General features: G+C 47.5%; 1 protein-coding gene across 8 annotated transcripts in view; it reads right to left on the reverse strand.

The window, feature by feature from the left end:
* Positions 1-2,716: 2,716 nt before the first annotated feature.
* The window catches only part of LOC147231598 (CAP-Gly domain-containing linker protein 4), a 30,418-nt gene continuing 11,871 nt past the window's right edge, over positions 2,717-21,263 (reverse strand). For 6 of the 8 annotated variants that reach the window (XM_086150488.1, XM_086150484.1, XM_086150490.1 and 3 more), the window contains 9 exons: positions 20,896-21,144; positions 16,923-17,058; positions 16,670-16,792; positions 12,946-13,134; positions 12,742-12,876; positions 9,920-10,043; positions 4,736-4,800; positions 4,546-4,624; positions 2,717-4,178 (listed from right to left, as the gene is read on the reverse strand). In XM_086150488.1, coding sequence (XP_086006614.1) covers positions 3,821-4,178; positions 4,546-4,624; positions 4,736-4,800; positions 9,920-10,043; positions 12,742-12,876; positions 12,946-13,134; positions 16,670-16,792; positions 16,923-17,058; positions 20,896-21,144 — 1,458 coding nt within the window. In that variant the 3' untranslated portion in view covers positions 2,717-3,820. The remainder of the gene's footprint in view (positions 4,179-4,545; positions 4,625-4,735; positions 4,801-9,919; positions 10,044-12,741; positions 12,877-12,945; positions 13,135-16,669; positions 16,793-16,922; positions 17,059-20,895; positions 21,145-21,263) is intronic. The other 2 variants (XM_086150491.1, XM_086150492.1) reach the window with 2 other exon arrangements.

The raw sequence follows: 21,263 nt of genomic DNA on the forward strand, positions 1-21,263 counted from the left end.
GGATTTTGCCCAGGATTTCCAGCTCCTGGTGTCTTCTTCACGGTATGTGATTATGCTATACAACTTTATGATAGATAATATTGTTTTTTTATTTCATGTTGTGTTATATGATGATGTATAAAGACACAAACATATAAATAATGGCCTATAATAATATACCTCTCTTCTTCTCCTATATACATCTATATACTATATCATTCTACTAATGTATCATTTAATCTTATATCACCATAGTTAATACTTTTTTATATGTGATAATATTCTACATATTATATGAACTTTCATATTGATACCAATATCTCTCTCTAAATGTATGTATATATATATATATATATGTATATATATATGTGTGTGTGTGTATGTGTGCATACATATGTACACACATTTGTTTTATATGAGAAAATATATAATGTTCTCATATTACATTTGATATTTATACCAAGAGCTGTCTATGTTCATATCTAATATTTTCTCATATGAAATAATGAATACATATATATGCATACATATATCAATATATTGGTATGAATAGTAAATTTAATACAAACACATATTTCATATTTTCCCGTATATATGCATACATATATAGATATTGGTATACATATTAAATGTAATATGAGAAAATAACTAATATATTCTCATGTAAAAAAATAATTTATCCATATATATATACACATATGCATATGCATACATATGCATACACATGTACATATGCATATACATACATATGTATATATGTATGCATATATATATAGATATATTGGTATAAATAGTAATTGTAATATAAAAACATTAAATATTTTCAAATATAAAAAAAATTGTTTTTCTCATTAATAAAAAGAATGTATTTTTTTCACTTACAAAAAATAATGTGTGTGTGTATATATACATATATATATATACTGTATGTATGTGTGTGTGTATATATACATATATATATACATATATATATGCATGCATATACGTAGATATATAGATATTTTTATTAATATAAAATGTACTATAAGAACATATCTGATATTTTCTCACATACACAAGACTGTGCATATACATATATATGCATAAATATCCATGTATATATATTAGTATAAATATCAAATTTAATATAAGAACATAGCTAATATTTTCTCATGAAAAAAAGAATGTGTACATATATATGTATGCATACATTTATGGATATATTGGTGTTAATATCAAATGTAAAGTAAGAAAATAACACATATGTTGGGCATTATGTTGATGCTTGTTATCTGTGTAATTTTGGGGTTGCTGGGAATTTTTTGGGTGTGTTTTGGGGTGCAAGGAATTCGATTTGGTTTTTTTTTACCTGGAATTAAGCGGGACTAATTAGTTGTACTGCAGGCTTGTGTGGCGTGGCTGTGGCCAACAACAGCTATTGATTATTAAACTGACGTTTTAACATTAATCGGGTTTTTTCCCTGACTAAAACGTTACTATACATTTATATATACATATATATACTTTTTTTCTCATATAAAATGAATATATATATGTGTGTGTGTGTGTGTGTTTGTGTATGTATATATGTATATATATATACACATTATATACAGATATAGGTATAATGTCAAATTATACCTATATCTGTATAATGTCAGGTATAATGTCAAATATAAAGGTATAATGTCAAATATAACAACATATCTAATATTTTCTAAAATAAAAGAATGTGTACATATATCGCTATGAATACATATATAGAGATATTCGTAATATATAGAGATAATGGTAAAAAATATCAAATGTAAAAATGTCAATATTTTCTCCTTTAAAAAAGAATGTATACATATATATGTATATATAGTTATTTGTATAAAATTTAAAAGTATTTAAACATATTTAATGTTTTCTCATATACATTTTTCTCATATATAAAAAAACTTTTTCTCAGATTTAAAAAAAAAACTTTTTTTTCTCATACAAAAAAATGTGTAAATGTGTATATACATATATATATATATATATATATATATATATATATATACATATAAAGCTTACATACATATATGGAGATATCGGTTTAAGAACATCTCACATTTTCTCACAAAAAAATGTTAATATATACATATGTATGCTTATGTATGCATACATATATAGAAACATTGGTATAGGACCATATCTAATATTTACTAATATAAAAAAATAATGTATATATATGTACATATATATAGGTATGAATATCAAATGTAATGTATAAAAATATCTAATATTTTTTCACAATGCAATGAATACAATGCATACAATGCATACAATGAATATAATAGAATAGAAATATTGGTATCATAAAAGAACACATCTAATATTTCTCATTTTAAAAATAATGTGAATATTTATATGTATATACATATTTTTATGTGTTTTAATTTTATAAATGCATACATATATAGAGATATTGGTATCAATATCAAATATAAGAACATGAAATATAATGTATGTTGGTATATATGTATATACTAATATATATATATATATACATTTGTTATTAACTGCTACTTAGGTGTTTTAATAATATAGTACCTCTAACAGGGTCGTCTCAGCCAATCATTTGCCTCCATAGTCGTACAACTACTTGAAGTACCTGTATTCCCCTTCCTGTGGGCGGAGCTTGATTGTTCCGGCTCATTGATTGGTCGAGACATTTAAGGCTCTGGTCAGATTCACAAATAAACACAGGAAACACGAAGAACGTCAAACAGGCCAAAGAACTACGATGCTTTTATTTTTAAGGATTTTTTTTTTCCCCTTCCATTTGGTACATCAGTGCAAAAGTACTGTCAGGCCTCTGGGAGAGATAGCGGTTAGCCCTGTAAGCTAGCTATTATAAACACATTTTATTTTTGTTTCTGCCGTAACAGTTAAGTTTAATAAGAGTCATGGTACGGGCCGGCCAGATGGTTTAGTCCTCATGTAATCGGACCAAACCATCGACACACTGGGAAGGGGGGGGGGGGGGGGGCATCAGGGGGCGGAGCCTATCCAAGACGCCAGATGACGTCAGCCAAGGCAGATAATCCCAGCATATAAAAATAACTCGATCCCCCTACACACACACCATCACACACACACACAAACGCGCCGCCTCATGCGTGATTTACCGCACGGCCGTCTGTCACGCTCCGTCCGAGGCGACGGGGTCGGCTGAGGCGAGGGCCGGTGGGCGGAGCCGAGACGTCCGACTCTAAAACACCAGCCGGTTCCTGATGGAATCTGACATTTGAGAGTAATTCGCGTTAAATGACTCTGTTTATTTCCTGTCGGGACGGGCTGTTAGTCACCGTCCCCACACACACACACACACACACACACACCAACCAACCGACTTCGCCCCACGGTAGAAACAGTCCAATCATTTCGGCGGATTTGATTTCCCTCCGAGGCCGATGGGAGTTTTGCCCTTAATTAGATTCACATTGATTCATAAAGTGAAAATCCAGTTGGGGCCGAGCGCCCGCCGCCGCCGCCGTCGCCGATCTGGAAGACGTACGACCGTCAGGGAAAATTAAAAAAAAACAAACCGAAAAAAAAAAGAAAAAACAACTAAAATCAATCGCTCGCTTTGTTTCAAAGTGCTTGATTAATGCACGCGTGCACGGCTACGGGCGCGCGCTGACGTTCCCGTCCACACGTCAGTAGCAACCGGATTCAAAATAGTGCAGTCCGCTTCCTGTCTGGGTTAAATCTAATGGGAATTTTAAGTTAATTCAATAAAGTGCTTTATTTACCTCCTCTAATTTCTCCAAAATATCTAATCTAATAGTTATGGACCCTGTGTTTCCCTCCAAGCAGAGGAAATGAGATGTTACGGGTGCTCGCAGCCGCCGTCCTCCACCAGGCTGGAGCCGTTGATGCCGCGGTAGGTGACGCGGCTCGGACGCACCAGCACGCCGTGGCGAGGGCGGCAGCTGAAGTAGCGGCGCCCGCCCACCGAACCGTCGTTCTTCCCCCTCGGGCCGCGGAGCTCCAGGCCCAGCCAGAGTCCCGCCGCGAAGTCGGTCGGACCCAGGTACCTGACGGAGGCCATCTCGTTGGCGCTGCTCAGGAGGACCTGCATGCCGACGTGCAGGCGGACGGGGTTGGAGGGCGGCGGGACGCTCGCCGCCGCCGCCGCCGCCGGGCCGCCGTCGCCCCGGTGTCGGCGGTGAGGGTTGGAACGACTCCTGCGCGGATATTCAGTGGGGAAAAACAATCAGAAAAGTGTTTGTTTGTTTAGAAGTGTATTAGGACAGTGTACAAATACATTAAGCACATGATTGTACCAGATTATAGCTCATAGCTAATTTCCATCTGTAGTCCTGGACAATACAAATTTAAACTGTATAAAATAGACAATATATATGAAATATACAGATAACTATACAATATATAAACAGGCAATAAAATATGTCTTTAGCAAGTTGAAAGAGCTATTGTTGTGATATTGTTGTGATATTGTTACTTTGGTCATCTGTATCAAAATACCCGTCTGGCATTGCTAGTGTGAGCAAGTGTGTGTTGTGTGTTTGTTGTGGGTTGAGGAACACACACCTGCTAACGGCGCTCCTCCTGCTGGTCTCTTTAGGGACGGCGATGGCCGACGAAGTGCTGAAGCTGCGGCGGATGGTTCCTGCGAGGTGGGGGGGTGGGGGGGGGGGGGGCGCAGCGGAACAGGAAATGACATCACAAGATGGCGATCGGGTGGGGGAACACAGGGGAAACGTAAACAAGGGACACTCACCGCCCAGGGGACGACTGAGGCGAGCCGAGGAGAGCTCCGACAGGCAGTCCACGGATCCATGGATCCTGGGAGGAACACACACACACACACACACATATATACACAAAGGCGTTGTCAGGAACGTTTCCCGGGACAAACATCAGCTCCGATCTGGCTGAGATAAACGCAGCTGCTGGAGGATCTACGGACCTTCTGGACGGAAGAAAAACCTCCATTTGAAAAAGCGCGCGATCGATCGTATCGACGCGTGAACGTATTTCTCTCAGCAGCAGTTTAATGTTGATCTTCTCACAGAGGGGAAGTAGGGGCTGACGGATCCCACAGATCTTACAGTCAGTAGAACACACACACACACACACACACACACACTCTGAGAGTAAGTTAGTTAATTTGCCAGGCCACTGCCGGCCATCCTCTTGGAACTGGTGGAAAAAAAAAACCTCTGCCTTCAGACAGAAGTTCTAAGAAGTCAGTTCTTAGAAGCGTCCAACTGGGAGGTCATTCCAGGAAACAGTCTCGGAGGGAACGGTGTGCGACGTGCACTTTGAGCATTACGCTCAAGGACAAGAAGATGACATGGACGACATGGAGGTTCCTGGAATAATAACCACGGTTATCAGATGGTTGGAGTGCTTTTATCTTCTCCCTGCGTTGAGGAGCCCCGTTAGCCGTTCGCTAACTGCACTGATTCAAGCCAAAATAGACTTCTGACCGCGGAGCTTTTTAAAGATGGCACCTATGATTTCCTCTGGAACCGTAAAAAGACCGTGAAGACCTCCCGAAGGAGGAGCTAAGATGGTTCCAGAAGGTGATCCGGCACATAGGGAATCACTACCGTAGTTTTCAGACTATAAGGCGCACCCGATTATAAGGCGCATGATAAAACATGCGGTATATAAGTCAAACTTTATTCATCTCAATTTGTTCCCTCGGAAACTCTGTTTGGTCTTCTTTACTCGGCGCCGTTCATCAGCCTTCAAAGTCCACTGAAGCATTTTGAGCGATGTGTGAGCACAGCGTACCACATAAAATTGGCTGGAGGTCAGTAAGCATGACAAGACGCACCGGATTTTACGGCGCGCGGCTGATTTTTGAGAAAATGTAAGGGTTTTATGTGCGCCTCACGGTGCGAAAAATACGGAAATTTGTGAAAAGGTTCTGCAAATGTTACTGCGGTGAGAAAGGGGCTTTTGACAAATATCCTGATTACACTCCCATTTTTAAAACACAAGCTATTTTCATTTCACTGCCGCAGTCAAAATAAAGTTATTATAGTAGAAGAAATCACTTAAAAAGTTCTGATACATTTCCTGTCAGTCGCGGCTCTAAGGGACGGAGTGGAACCATCTATTACTGGGCCCCGTTGTTGTTTGCCGTCTCTAACTCTCCCGAGTTATCGAGCGGACTCCCGGCAACGACACGGAAATTGCTGTCACACATCAAACCCCTGAGAGGCCATCGGCGGTGGAGCGACTGGCCGGGCGCCAGCGGCGGCGGCGGCGACGACGGCGCTTCCCGGGGGCCGATGGCATCTGCAGACGGGCTCTGCGGAACAATCGCGCGGCGTCCTGAGCGGATTCATGTGAGAGAGAATCGCTGACATCGCCAGCCGGTAACTCTGGATCAGGGCTTTGCATCTGAAGGAGAGGGTGAGGTTGTGTCTCTATATTATTTTGTTTTTTTAACCTTTTTTTTCCTTTGAATATTTTGATTATTTTTTTATAATTAAAATGTAATTATTCTAATATTTTAAGTATTTTTTTTCAGTATTTTTAATCGATATTGAATTTAGAAATCATTTTTTTTTCTTTTGTTTAATTTTGTATTGATGATCACATGCAAAATAATGTCGGTAAATTTATATGATCATTAATGCTTTTAAAGTTGAAATAAAATGTCGAAAAATATTTGAATTATAATTTTTTTTGGGACCCGTGCATAAAAATTAAATAAGAAATTTGTCCCTTCAGATACGATAATTGCCCACCGCTGCTCAAGACCTCCAATTCTTCATGAATTCTATTTATGGACATGAATGGATGTCCGTAAATAGTCTGTATCTATTTTTTCACCCTAACAGTTCCATTCTGTTGTCCACACTTTAACCGTTAAGCTGCTGTGACAAAAGGGGGATCAATAAAGTTGATCTTATCTTGTGTGTGAATGACTGAATCTGTGAGAAAGTGAATGGACTGAAACCTCCCGCCTGCCAGTGACGGCCGCAAAAGGCTAAGCGCTATCGCTAATGAATGAACGAATGAATACCGTAATTTCCGGACGATAAGCCGCGACTTTTTTCACGTAAACAACGACGCGGCTAATATATGGACTTTTTTGGGTGGGGGACGCTAACGAGCTTCACGCCGCTAAAACGTTTATCCTCGTCACATCGGACCGACGAAATGACCGGGAAATTCTGACTCCGTTCAACTCCGACACCGAAGAAGACGACTTTGACGGTTTTAGTGCGCAGGAGGAAGCCCGAGATAGCGAGATAGCGAGCCCAGGGGTCGCCAACCTTTAACACCCAAAGAGCCATTTGGACCCCGAATCCTCGGAAAAGAAAACACTGGGAGCTGCAATTACTTTTTGACATCTAAAATAAAGGTACCACTGTGTATATTGCTTTTTATCACCTTTACACTTTGTATAAACAAGTGTGTAGCGTGTTGCTTCTGAATTTCACAAAGTATTACGGATAAAATTAAATTTTATTTATGTAATGAACTCTTTTTGAGCTTTGGGCTTTCAGAGCGGGTAGCGGAACCTTGACCTGAATTTTAAAAATAAATCGGGAAAAAAATCACTGTGTTAGTAAACAATAAAAAATAAATATTTGCAAAATATCATCATAAATATTTATTTCATCTAGTTTATGGGACTTCTGCTCCTGAACTTCTGCCCACAGCATCCGCAAATCGTGACTTTACCGGCTGGCGGGTATACCGGCTTCCGCGAGCGTGATGTTATTTTTAGCGGCAAAAAATAATAAATATAATTTTATTTAATATTTCAAGATCACAATAATCTTCCAACTTAGAACTAAAAGTTAAAAAAAGGAATTACCACAAATGAAATACACTTCAATTAAATATTTATAATTTATTTTCCCAAGCCACTCGGAGCAGCAGCGTAAAGATGAACGAGCCGCGGGTTGCCGACCCCTGGGCTAGCCGACCCCTGGGCTAGCCGACCCCTGGGCTAGCCGGTGCGGCTTATATTGAGGTGCGCTCAATAGTCCGGAAATTACGGCAGTTGAGTTGAATCCGTAGGTGTTTTTCTTTCAGGCCGTGACGACGCATGACTGACTGATCAATCGACTAATGGAATGGTTTCCTTCATTGATCCTCCAGTCCAACAAGATAAAATCTTGACGTCCCTGCCTCCTCGGGGCTAACGTTAGCGGCGCGACATCCTCAGACGACGCGAGGACTCCGGTCGGACTCCGGGTCGCCGCTTCGTAAAGCGAATGGTTGTCAACAGGTGGGCCGAGGATGCGGGTTCGACCGGGCAAACGCAGTAACTGGAACCCGGAGGCATTTCAGACGTCAAATAAAGGTGAGCGAGAGCCCACACAGGATGACAGCCTGCTATTAAGCCAGAGGAGGGGAGGGGGGAAAAAAAAAAAAAAGAAAGATATTTCTATCGAGAGCCGGCGTCCAGATTACTGACAGCCTCTGAAGTCACAATAAAACTGTAAGAGCGTGGGAGCTCGGAGAGCCATTCAGAGCGAGACGCCGGTGTCAAGGAATGAACGATTGAGCAAAATGTGCTACCTTGTTTTCCGAGAGGCGCGCGTACAGGGACGGTGGGGGTAGAAAAGCTGTTGGTTTTAATAATGTGTTGTGATAGCTGCTGACAGGAGAAGAAAAGGGAAGAAAAAACAAGTGGCTGAATGGCAGGGAAGTGAGGGAACCCGGGAACCGGGCGGAGGAATCGCTCCGCACCTTCGGGTTAATTGGGGGTGGAGGCGGGAATCGAGGATGACAAGAAAAAGAAAAAAAAAGGAGGGCAAAGCAGGTTTTGTCTTTACAGAAAAAGAACAACCCGAGGGCGACGTTACAACGAGACATGAAACATGGAGCATCACGTGGACCTGCGCTCATCTGCCGACAGCCATCGGGATTTCAGCCACGCGCCTGGATAAGGGTTTCCCTGGTCCCTTATCATCTTTCAGATGAACTGAGGTCCAATCAAAACAGAAATCTGGCATCGGACAAGCAGCTTGGAATCTCCAATTGAGTTTGGGGGAAGGCGGGGGGGTGCGTCATGGTAACCATGGCAACAACGAGAAAACCTTGGGACGGAGCGGGAGGCGATATCAAACGACAGGATCACCCCATGAGGTGCACCGACCCCGGTCAGATAGTGCCGGTTCACGGGAACTTGTATGCTCAATGCCAAGGATCGACGGTTCTTCCCCTGGTTTGCGGAGCGAGCGTCCGACCAATCAAGGAGAAGGAGTTGCTGGACAAACACCAGACTACATTTGATTAGGTTATTCTCTGAAAATAATAAATGCTAAATTAGCAGGAAGGAGCCGGTGGTAACGTTGCTAATTATTAGCGGGATGAAAATGTGGCACGCTAACGCAGCAAAAAAACATGGGGGAATTCCACAAAACCACATCAGATCTGGGCCAGTTAACAACACGAGAAGAAAAGACAAGGGGCGCGGGGGACGGCGAATGAAATGCCACCGCTCGCCAACAGGAGGCCGGGTTGCCGCGGCAGCAGACTGTCGCTTCATCGGCGTCAGGGAAAATGGAGCTTTGCGTCTCTCAGCTGCGGTTTTCAACTCCGGCTAATGATGTACATGTTATCCATAATCTATATTTAAAGGCGGGGGCGTCGGCACAGGGCTCATTACTAGGTGCCACACTAAACGGAGGCGCCGTGCTGGGAGGAGGCCGCGGGCGTCTTAGCCGACAACTCCGTCTCTTTAATCACCAATACAGGGGTTGAGAGTTTGCCTCTCCGAGGGAGAAATCAAATGTGTCAACACTCGCACAAATGGCGCTGTCAGAAGAACTCATTAGCACCATCAGGAGCGTTGATGAAGGCGACGAAACGCAACCTCTGGGTTTTTTTTTTTTTGTTTTTTTTTTTTCTTCGAAGACCGCTCGAGTGTTGAGATTCCGGCGGAAAACGCGGAGAAAAAAAAAAAAAAGGGAAACGCACGTACCTTTGAACGCGAGACGGCGGGGCGAACACGCCGTGTTTCGGCTGGCAGCTGAAGTACCTGACTCCGCCCACCGACCCGTCGTTCTTACCGATGGGTTTGTCCAGTTCGATGCCCAGCCAGAGCCCTGGAAGGACGACACACACACACACACACACACACACACACATACGCAGGGGGGAGTCGTCAGTAAGAAGCGGGGAAACTGTCCAACTCATCAACTCCCGAGGACCGAATGTTCACTTGCCGTATAATAAATCCTCCCTCTGACGGGTGCCATAGTAACCACATAATCTGAGTCGCGCGCCTCTCAGGGGTCATCATGATGAGGCCGGTCGGAGCACGCTCAGAACATCCATCCTCGCGTTAATGATGTCACACGATTCACTTCACCCGCTCAGAGCGGGAACCTGAACAACTATCGTCCTTGTCCTCGACGGGTCCGGTTTCTGTCCCCGTCCCGATTTGACGGAGGACGTCCGGATGTTCTCCGCTCCGGGCCGCCGCGCAGAAGCCTCGGGATCGCGCCGTGTTTACAGATAGCGAGGCATAAAACACCTTAAGCTACGTCTGTGATCGGGATAAAACAAAATAGGTCCTACGGTCCTTTACTCTGGGATTTAGAGAGTGGAACCACAAGCTGGACATTCATTCAGTCGTTATCTGGACCGCTTTTCCCCCGTACCGCAGATCGGTTGGAGATTATCCCAGCTGTCATTGGGCTAATCGGTCACGCTAGGCTAATCACAAGACCACATACAAACACGCAACCGGTCACTTCTTCACATGTCAACTTCACACATACGTTCACGGATCGTAAAGAGATACAAACATTTACTCACTTGTTCACGAGCCGACTCGAGACATGCAACCATTCACTCTGTCATTCACTTGTCAGAGGGACCCGAGGCAGACGAGGGGAGATCGTGGAGATGTTGTGAGGACGAAACGCCTCGGAAAGATACTTTGAGCCCGAAATGTCAAGGAAACGATTTCCTGGTTAGATAACCAGGAAAATGAAATCCACACAAACACACAAACATCTGACGGCAGACATGAAGAGATCGGGTAAGGTCAAGTTCCGCTGTCGGAGACAAAACGCTGCAGAATATTGTAGTCGCCCCCCGCAGGGCCGAGGACAGGACGGGTCAGGGTTGGCTATCGTCTTCTCTGCCTGTTCAGGGGTGTAACGTTTTTAAGTGTCGAAATGCAGCCCCGCTAATCGGAGAGTTGCCAGTTTGATCCACAGAAATGTCCTTTCGGCGAGACTCTGACCCCCCCAGTTGCTCCCGATGGCCCAGTTTGCGCCTTGCATGGCGACTCTGCCACACCATTGGTGTGTGATTGCGAGTGTTTGAACAGAAGTTAGGCTTGAATCAGGTTCACGAAAATTCTATTCCTTCTATTAAACTGATGGGCGTTTGTTTACCTTTGATTCCAAATGGCGCTGACATGTATGCTCGTAAGGACACATCTCAAAGACCACTGATGCGAAAACTCGGACGGCCCGCAGAATACGCGCCATTATTCCCTTTCCGTTGGGAATTCGCCATGACCTTTCTGTTTAGGCGACCGCGCAAAGGGCTGAAGGACCGCAAAGTGTTCTTTATGTACCGATAACAAAAGCAGGTTCTACATTCACAGGCTGCCAGCTCTCGATGCTTCACGGCCCTCCTGCGGAGAACTCTCAAGAACGCTAACAACACAAAAAGAGAAACATAATTTATTAAGAGGATAATGAATATTTCAGATAACCTTTGAAGGCTTTATTTTAGTTTTTGTGCATGCGCTGGTGGGTAACTGCCACGGCTTAATTCTAATTTTTTTTTTTTTTTTTTTTTTTTTACGGAGAAAAGTTGGATTCTGCGGGAGCGTCGTCAGCTCGCGTCTCGAACCGCAGAACCGAGAACACGCGGGAAGCCAGACAAACACGAGTCCCACGTGAAGTCGTGGCAAATTATTCATGTACGGTTGGGTCGGCTGTCTGCTGAGTTACAGCGCTCGCTAAATATTAAACAACTTGTTTGTTTAAAGGAGGTCTATTTCGGTTTCACCCAACTTCTTCCCCTGTGCAGAAAAGCCCCCCGTCCTGGGACGGCTCCATGCAGGAAGCAGCTTGGGGCCATCAGGAAGGTGGTCAGAAATTGGGCTGCTTTGCAGCGTGAACATGTGTTTTCCCAAACCTCATTCATTCATTCAGTACGGATCCGGTTTATCCTGCACTCGTGGAGAGGCGAGTGTATGCTAGCTGTCATCGGGCGAGAGGCGTAGCTCGACTTGGACCGATCGCCGGTCAACCGAGGGGGACGGAGGACCACTCACCCTGTCATGAAGACACACAACCAATCATCTGGACGTCCCGTGTCTGGATAATTGTCCCAGGATCGCAATCTGGTAGAGATCGAAGTCATCTCTTGTGTTTTGCTAACATCTTCGCTAGCATGTTTTGCTAACATCATTTTGCTCCCTGCCGCGGATTCGGACCCTTTCGCCCGGATTTCCATGGCTTACGCGTCGTTCCGTTCAAAACGGCGGATCTGATTTAACGGGACGCCTGTCGACGCGTCAAAAGCGACGGCTCAAAATCTGGCATTTAAACTTTAATCAGGTCACATTGTTGACGGCAGGCGGCATTAATAACAGTGATTTTCCGACAGCCCCTCCCTCCCCCCCGCCGTGCCGTCTCCCTCCCGTCTTCCGCCAGCTAATTGAGCTTCATTTGACTTCGGCGCTCGCAAACACCGTCAGCTGCCGCTACGATTATTCACGGCGATTCCTTACGAACGTTCAGCGTCCTCTGAAACCGGGTGGACGGGGCAGCTCACCCGGGGCGAAGCTGGTCTTCCCGTAGAACCGGACGGTGCCGGTCCGCTGCCCCACCACCAGGACCCGGTCCCCCCGGCGCAGCTCTTGGCCCTCGCACACGGAGCTGCTCGCTGAGGGCGTCCGGCTACGAAGACCTGAGGACGGGAGGAGCGTTAGGATCATCCGTATGGGATGGTATGAAAAGATGGGAGACGGAAACACACTTGCGCTGAGGGTTTCGCTGTTCCCGGGTGAAGATCGCGGAGCCGGGGAGGGGGTGGTCCTGGGGCTCGGGGTGAACCGGCCCCGCCTCTGCCTGGCCGGCGGCCGCTGCCTCGCCAGGGGTCGCGGTCGAGGCCCGTAACGGGAATCCAGCGACGAGGACGACGAAGAGAGAGAGTGGGAGAGAAGACCTGGGGCGGAAAACCAGACGGGAAACATTCACAACCGAGTCTCCCTCGGTCCTGACCGACCTCCCGCTTTCTTCTGCGTCTTTACGCGACGTGGATCAAACGCCTACCGGAAGGCGAGCGACGCCCGGTTTCGCTGGTTTTAATCGCGCTTTTATCCTTGCAGACGTTCACGGGCCATAAGTTAATTAAATGCCGAGCTCTTAGAGGCTAATTGATCAAATCTGAGCCAAAGTGCTTAAAGGCGGAGAGGCGGCGGCGGTGGAGGTTGACTGCTACCCAGACAGAGACGGGTCAGAACCTCACCCTTTGCCAAATGATGGCTTCAATCTGACGAGAAACGCCTCCGACTGATGAATCGCCTGTAAATTCTCCGGTTGACGGGACGTCACGGAGATACGTTCCATGTCCTTCCGTCTGTCGGCGCCCGATTCCGGACGGCTGTTCGTAAAGAACGACTCGGGCTTTGAATGTTTTAACACCGACGCTCGGACCGAAGGGCTTCAATGCGCCGAGAACATCAGAGAAGAACCCCGAGGGGCGGTGAAGACCAAAGACCGTCCGATCATTCTGCGGCTTTTATTTGGCTCTTTGTTGGATCTTAAATATGCACGTGTTCATGAGCTCCGCGGTGCAGACGTGAGCACGTCTGCCTCACGGCGAGAAGGTCGGATTTCGAGAGCCTCCGTGTTCTCCCCGTTTCCGGTTGTGGTTCCTCCCGTTTCCAGACGTGTGAATGACATGTTTCTATATGTGGCCCTGTGATTGGCTAGTCCAGGCGCCCAATGACAGAAGGCTCAGGTTAAGCGTTATAGATATAGAAATGAATAAATGAGCTTATTTTTACTTTTTAGGACTGCGAGAGCACGACGGAGAACCTGGTGAGGAACCGGTCGGCCCGTGACCTTTGAACTTCCGTCACATCAACTTTCTCTCATTACTTCTCGGTTTAAACTTTACTCTTGAAAAAAGGTATTAGAAGAATCCACAAGCGGCCGGCCCTTTATTGATCTTGGTATCAGCTCCCGTTAAAAGGGAGCCGTGAAGCGAGCCCGTCAGACGCAGGGCTCTATCTCCCCTCTGGGCTCGGCGGAGCAGACGCCGCCGGCGCTCCTCGGAATACCAAAACCTTTCTTGTCACTTGACCTTTCGCTCGCAGGGACCTCCCGGTTATCTCCAGCCTTCTTGAACGGCGACACCGACTTGAAGCGGCAGACGGACGGCCAAAGGAGCGCCGGCGTTCCGACGGGCCTCCGCCGGTCGGAGGGATGCTAAAACAGGGCTAGCGCCGCGGGTGTGAGGCCCCCGGGACACTGTTTGGCCGTAAATTAGTCCGGTTCCCGCGCTGTATAAATATACGGCCACACACTTCCTAACGCACTCCTGGTGATGAATGGCTGCCAAGCTATTTGGCCTGTCTAAGGTGTAGTTATTAAACCCTGCCTAATTGGACTATCAATCACAAAATTCTATAGGCTAATAGTCGTGTCAAAATCCATTGGCCTTAAAAACCTCTTGACTATTACACCGCAACCGTATACTGTAAACCCCAGAGGGCGCGAGCACCATAACCGCCAAGAAGGACAACTTTCCAGGAACTTTGGAGGTCACCGGATGATATTTAGAGCCCGTCTTGGTCGCGAGTGATCCTGCGAGACAGGAGAACGTCCGCGGCTTCATTTCTGCGTCTTGTTTCCGACAACAGGTTCAAAGTTGGATTTCGGTTGCGGCTGAGCGACAACATGGTGACGCAAATCCGATAAGCTCCGTGGTGCTGCGCCACAGCTCGGGCAAGCTACGAGGACAGAACCCGGGGCTCGTCGGGGACAGCATTTTACATTCCCCATTGTTAGTTCAGCCCTACTGCAGTTAAACACAATAGCTACTTTCAGACAGACAAGTACTACGAGCTGTCCGGCTCGAGTTTTGTTCCGGGAAATAGCCTCCTCCGGGGGATCCTTTAGCTTTTTGCATTCCCAGAAGAAGATGACACGGACAACACGGAGTTGGAAGCTGCCGCAGCGTTTATGGACTATCTAACTAGCAGCTAGCTAGCTAACTCTGGACTTATTTTGGCTCAAAATGTTCATGTTCCTCTGCGAGCCCTGGGAACCCCTCTGAGGCGTAGCAAGAAATCATCCGACGAGTGACCGCAGTGGTTTTTTTACAAACGGCGGCTTGCCGTCTGCAAGAACCGCCGAGCACCTGTGAGTTCTCATGGAGCCGTAAAGACGCCCTGCCGAGCTGAAATGGTTTTCAGAACTCTGATATCCGTGGAAGTGACTCGCACAGTTCCAGTGGGCCGGACAATCTTCGCTAAAACGTCGATCATCCATATCTTGCGTGGATCGCTTTCCGCCTTCGACGTCTGACACCTGAGAGCGGCTCTGGAGATGAAGGAGAAGCTCCTCGCCGCTAACGCTAATGTTTTGATGGAAGGATAAAGGCCAGAGGACCAGACGGCTGTTTCAAAAGGCCAAACGGTGCTAATGGGATGTCAGTGTCCGAGCGTGAAGGTTAACGGCTCGGCGTGGTCGCCGCCGCCGCTGCCTCGTCCTCCGACGACTGCGCTTTCCTTCAGACGGACGGAGTGACGGCGTCCAGCACGGGCGCCGGAGATCACGCCCCACGCCGGCGTAAGCGAAGTGCGACGGGAGTCCGTCCGCGAGCTAACCGACCTTCAACACCACCTTCATCCACGCACACACCTGCAAAGATCTCCTCTGGCCCTCGACTTCCCCTCACAGCTCCCGGCCCGCGGCGTTTTTAAAGGCACGTCTCGCTTTAAAAACACCCTGCAAATATAAACCACTGATCTGTCACAGCCTCAGAGCCGTCCAAAAGTTTTTGTTTCGTTTCCCAGAACTTGTAGAAAGTTTAAAGGAACCATTGGGATTTTTTTTTTTTTTTTTTTTTTTAACTTCGATATTACCTTTTATTTATTTCATATGGTTGAAAACACAGTTTCGGGACGTGAGGCGAATGAATGACCTTTTTTTTTGTCAGAGAGCGCCGACGTCGTTCTGACATCCTGAGCTCGGGGCCGCGACACCCGTGACCTCCCGCGACCTCTTGTTGTTGTTGTTCTTTCCCCCCGAGGCCCCGCGACCTCTCGGGGGGAAACCCAGAGGAGAAAACACTTCTGTCGGGGGACGGCGTTACACGACGGAGGGGGTGTCGGAGCGTCCCGCCCTTCTGAGGCTTCACCAATCGACAGGCGGCGTTTAAACGGAGCCCCTCCCCCTGGGAAGTCCATCAACCTCTCGAGTTATTCGCCATCATTCACCCCTTCGGTGCGGTTCCTTGGAAGTTATTGTGTAGCACGCGGTCGGGGTTTATTTATTTCTTACACCGCCTCCCCCAACGCCCCCTCCGGGGATTATATACCAGATTACCCGCTGCGCTCAAACACTTCCTCAAACTTCTGCCGCCGGCGGGATTTCACCTCACGCAATTTGTTTTTCCTGTAACGTACTTATTTCTAAACCAGTTAAAAGCCTTCGCTCTACTTCGACGGGAAGCTCTGCCGTTTCCGTACCTGTGTTGACCTTGGCGGCGACGCGGGACAGGTCGGCCCGGCGAGGGGGGCGCGCCGGCCTGGCGACGCCGGCTTTGTGTCTCTCCAGGGGTTTGCTTATCTTGGAGAGAGGAGCAAAGATCCCTGGGAAGAAGGAGACCACTGGTTAGCTAGCGCCACAAATAACACGACCCCGAGCCGAATGCGGTTCCAGGAAGTAGACCGGCCCCGAACTGTCGGATTTAAAGTCACGGCTCGAGCGCCGGGAGCCTACCGTGTTTGCTGGCGCAGGTGAAATACTGGACGCCGGCCACGGAGCCGTTGTTCTTCCCCTCCGGCTTGTCCAGCTCCACTCCGGCCCAGAGGCCCCCGGAGAATTCGGTGCTGCCGCAGAACCGCAGGGTTCCGACCTGCGAAAGGGCGAGGGCGGGTTTTTAACAGCGGCAGGGACGCGACCGGTGCTGGACAGTCTAAAAGTCCAGCTGCCGCTCTTTGAGGGTAAAAATAAATATCCGACCCATCGGGGGTTGGTGGCGGCAGGAGGGTCGCGCGGGAAGGTCACTGAAGCGGTCAAATGATCGCAGCCGTTATGGACACCCACTCCCTGTGCGGAGAACACCTCCATAATACCAGCCCACTGTAATGAATTGGACTTATAATAAACGCACCTTAATGAGTCATATACTTATATCGTTATAATAGATTGATTATAATAAAGTAAATCCAATTACTGTCTAACGGTCTGAGCAGCATAAATTGAGCTGTCACATTTCCTACTAAATGCCGAGCGTGGAAACCATGGAATCTCCAGCGTGGCCTGGAATGTTGCCGCTTCCTAGAAACCTCCTCTCAGGTCTTCAAGACCTTCACTCTGGTCGCTCCAACTTCAGCGTCCTTCTACTCCAGATCTTCACCATCCCCCCCTCTGTCCACATCCAAACCATCTCAGTCTGACTTTATCTCCAGAACATCTAACATGCAATCCTCCTCATTGTTAACTCTGCTGCCTCCAGCTCTGGCTCCTGTTTCTCCTCATTGTTTCTACACCAGACATCATGTCACCGCCATCTTCTCCACCTTTCGTTTCATTCTGGCTGATACTCTTTTATCACCCATGACACTTTTCTCCGCTTGTTTTAAAATGCTTGCACTCGTCTCTGCGCCTCCTCTCCACACTCTCCGTTGCTCTGGGCAGTTGATCCTTGGTACTTAAAATCCTCCACCACCTGCTTTATCTCCGCTCCCTGTAGCCTCATTGTTCTTCTTGGACTCCTCTCATTCAAACGCATACTCTGTCTTACTGCAGCTAACTTTTATTCCTTTCCTTTCCAGGGCATACCGCCACTTCTCTGGATGTTCCACCACCTGCTCCCTGCTCTGGCTAAAGTTCACGATGTCATCTGCAAACATCGTATTCCGCGGAGACTACAATCCTGGCCTCATCTGTCAGCCTGTCCGTCATCGTCGCAAACAAGAAAGGGCTCAGAGCGCATCCCTGATGCACCGCCACCTCTACCTTGGACTCTTCTGTCACACCTTACAGCTGTCATACATGTCTTGCACCACCCTAACCCTGCCACTCCACAATTCCCCTTTCAGCACCGTGCTGTATGCTTTTCTATTCACATATACAGCACACTAACTCTTGCAAACTTGGAACCCGAATCACAGCTAAGACGAAAATGACAGGCGCAAACCTCACCGGAAGACTTTAAAATTAGATTTTACGCTAAAAAAAATAAATAATCACAGTCTGTCCGAACGTCCGCCGAATGTACAAACCCGTTCGGCGCTGTTTCCGTGGAATCATCCTTGTGTTTTGGTATCCACGGCGGCTAGGCTGCCTGCGGGGAGATGCCGCTGATCTCACCGAGAACCGTTTAATACCCATATTTTTCAAAGAACAAACACACTTGAGTATTCCTGAGTACCGCAACTCGTGAACGAGCTGATTTTTCCATTTTGTGGATCCAGCCTGCAGCGGGTGTGCTGCAGAGGCAGCGTGTTCTGAATCATTGTTCAGTTTGAACGCTCACACTGTCATTACGGTTTCGGTACGATCCGAGGAGCGGGGCGAGTGAGCAAACAGCAGGAGAGGTCCGGAAATATAATCGGAGCTGACAGCCTTGGATCAAAATGGCCACATCAGGTAATGCCGGTGTGGCTCGACGGGGAAAAAGAAAAAAAAAAAACACATCTGACGGACACTTTGGAAAGACGAGTCTCCCGAACCGCCGCCTTCAGACGTTCACACACGGATCCTTCTAGCAAGTTTCCAGTGCTTCACATCCTTGATTACTAGTTACTAATAAAGGTCTTCTGTCGCGGGTAAACAAACAACGGCGCTCAACAATTAGCTGTCAGACACAATCCTGGATGTTAGGAGGTTGGCAAAAAGGGGTTGCTTAGCAACCAGAAAACTCCTTTCATCGGTTGTCGGGGCGAAATTGTCACAGCTGAGAAATTAACCAAAACCCGCAGATCCTGCGCAGGTTATCGATTTAAGGTCGGTTATTTGCTGATAAACAGCAAGTTGACTGTTTTGTTTTGGAGTAAACGGCGCAGATATCTACTCGCTCCTTACATCGGGTGAAGTTCAAGCAAACAAAAGCACTGCGTCCTAATATCCGAGCGGTTCGCGACCCGGAGGTCCTGAAACGTCGGCATTTTCTCAGCGGGAACGTCCGCTGCGGTACCCCGCCGAGGCGCCGCGTGCACGCTGAAAAATTCACGCCGGGAACAAGGTCATGATTCCGCCGTGCTCGGTTGTCAAAGTCACAGCAGAGTCCTCCTCCACGCAAACCCGGGGCTTCACCTGCCGCTCCGGCAGCCGCCGCAGAGATTCTTCCGGAAACAGGGCGGCAACAGCCTGAAATCTATATTTCTCTCACACGGCTCGTAGCCGTCAGGTCCGCCGGGAAGTTGCAGCACGAGGAGGCTGTAAACCTCCGCGGCCTTCGGAGAAAAAAAAAAAAAAAGGGCTAATAATGATGTGTGTCCGGGGCGAGGGGGGGGGGGGGGGGGTTAGCAAACGCCAGCTGACTGAGCGCGCTCCGGCCAAAGCGAGACAGGTCTAAATACGAGCGCGGACATTGCAATTCGCGCTTCAATTACAAACTTTAATCTATTTTCACATTCCCGCTCAACTTAATGGGGCTATTGGATTCCATAGAACGCATAAAAAAAGACATTACGTGGAAAAGATTCATGGAGGAGGAGGGGCTTTTCTGGTCGTTCCGTTAGCGACGCGGCGAAGTGAGACGCGAGAAAAGTCAACAGCAGACAATGGAGGTGGAAATGAGATGAAGGCGGACCGCGAGAGAAAGAACAAACAAAGAGAGCGCGGCGTCTTTGTCTCGCAGCGGAGGGATAGTAAACACACCGGCAGCGGCGGCTTCCTGTAAATACCCCGCTCGCTAATGCTTTTTCTGAGGGAAAAAAACAATAAGAAATCATAATTCCGTTCGCATCCGGGCACGTCCGCGGCGACGTGGAAACAGAAGGGGGTCGGGCTTTTACTCCTCCGTCCGCTGCCTTTTAGCACTAAAATTGAAAGATTTTGATGTTTTGTTTGTTTTGTTTTTTTTTTTTGGCTCCCACGCCAAGCTTGTTTAAGTCTTCTAAAGTGCACGTCCCGCCGCCCGCCGCCCAGGTGCATTCGTCATTTAAATTAGCTAAAGGATGCATAATGTGGCCTCAAAGTAAAGGACACGGCGCAAAAGGCTGCGAGCCGAGGAATTTATTAATCATAAGTGTGCTCTGGGTGTAAAGTGATTTAAAATAATCGGCGTCATCTATCACTCCCTCCCAGGAGCGCTTGAAACTTTCGCGGCACATCGCCGCTTAAGTAGATTTGGCAAATTAGAGAGACAAAGCTTCGCTACCGAGGAAACAAGTTGTGTTTTTTTTTTTTTTTTTTTTTTTAACTTGTCTTTTCTGGGGGGTGAAAAAAAAAAAAATGTCACAGCGCTTCCCTCCCCCGGAGAGGCCTTGTTCCCCGTCAAATTTCTGTTCTGCTGCTTCCACTCAAGGCAACGCTCTCGACGCGAAATGTTAAAGGAGCGGCGACGAGTCAATGAATTAAAAAGCGAAATGTGCCGACGGATGCGCGGATCTGCGTCGAGATACACGTTTTGCAAAGAACACGCGCCAGGTTAGCGCTTTGCACTTTTGCACCGCTGTTAGCGCGCTTACCTACCGCATGCTAGCGAGTGCGTGGCGCGGCGAGTTAGCGAGCTACTACGCACCTTCTGGCCCGCTATGACAACGTGGTCGCCGAGTCGGATTCCCACGGCGGCCAGCTGTATCCTGGCTTTGTCCGACAGGGCGGGTGGGGGCTGGACTTGCGGCGTGAGGGGCAGGGGGGAGTTGGACTGCGGCAGAGCCTCTCTCAGCAACGACTGGAGCTCTTTGGCCAAAGCTGCGGCATCAGCCATCTCCAAGGGCATGTCGAGGGGATCGGGAACCACGTCGGCGGGACACTGGCCTTTTTCGTTCTGGATTCGGAGAAGGAGGGAGAAGCGGCGGACAAGTTAGAGGCTGACGGCTCTGACTTCTGACCGACTTCTTCTGAAAATAATAAATAAAAATCCCGAGCCGTCCGTCTCGTCTCGTC

The sequence above is a fragment of the Fistularia commersonii genome, chromosome 8 (assembly GCF_037954325.1).
Source record: "Fistularia commersonii isolate RoL2024-O1a breed Wild chromosome 8, RoL_Fcom_v1.0, whole genome shotgun sequence".
NCBI lineage: Eukaryota > Metazoa > Chordata > Actinopteri > Syngnathiformes > Fistulariidae > Fistularia > Fistularia commersonii.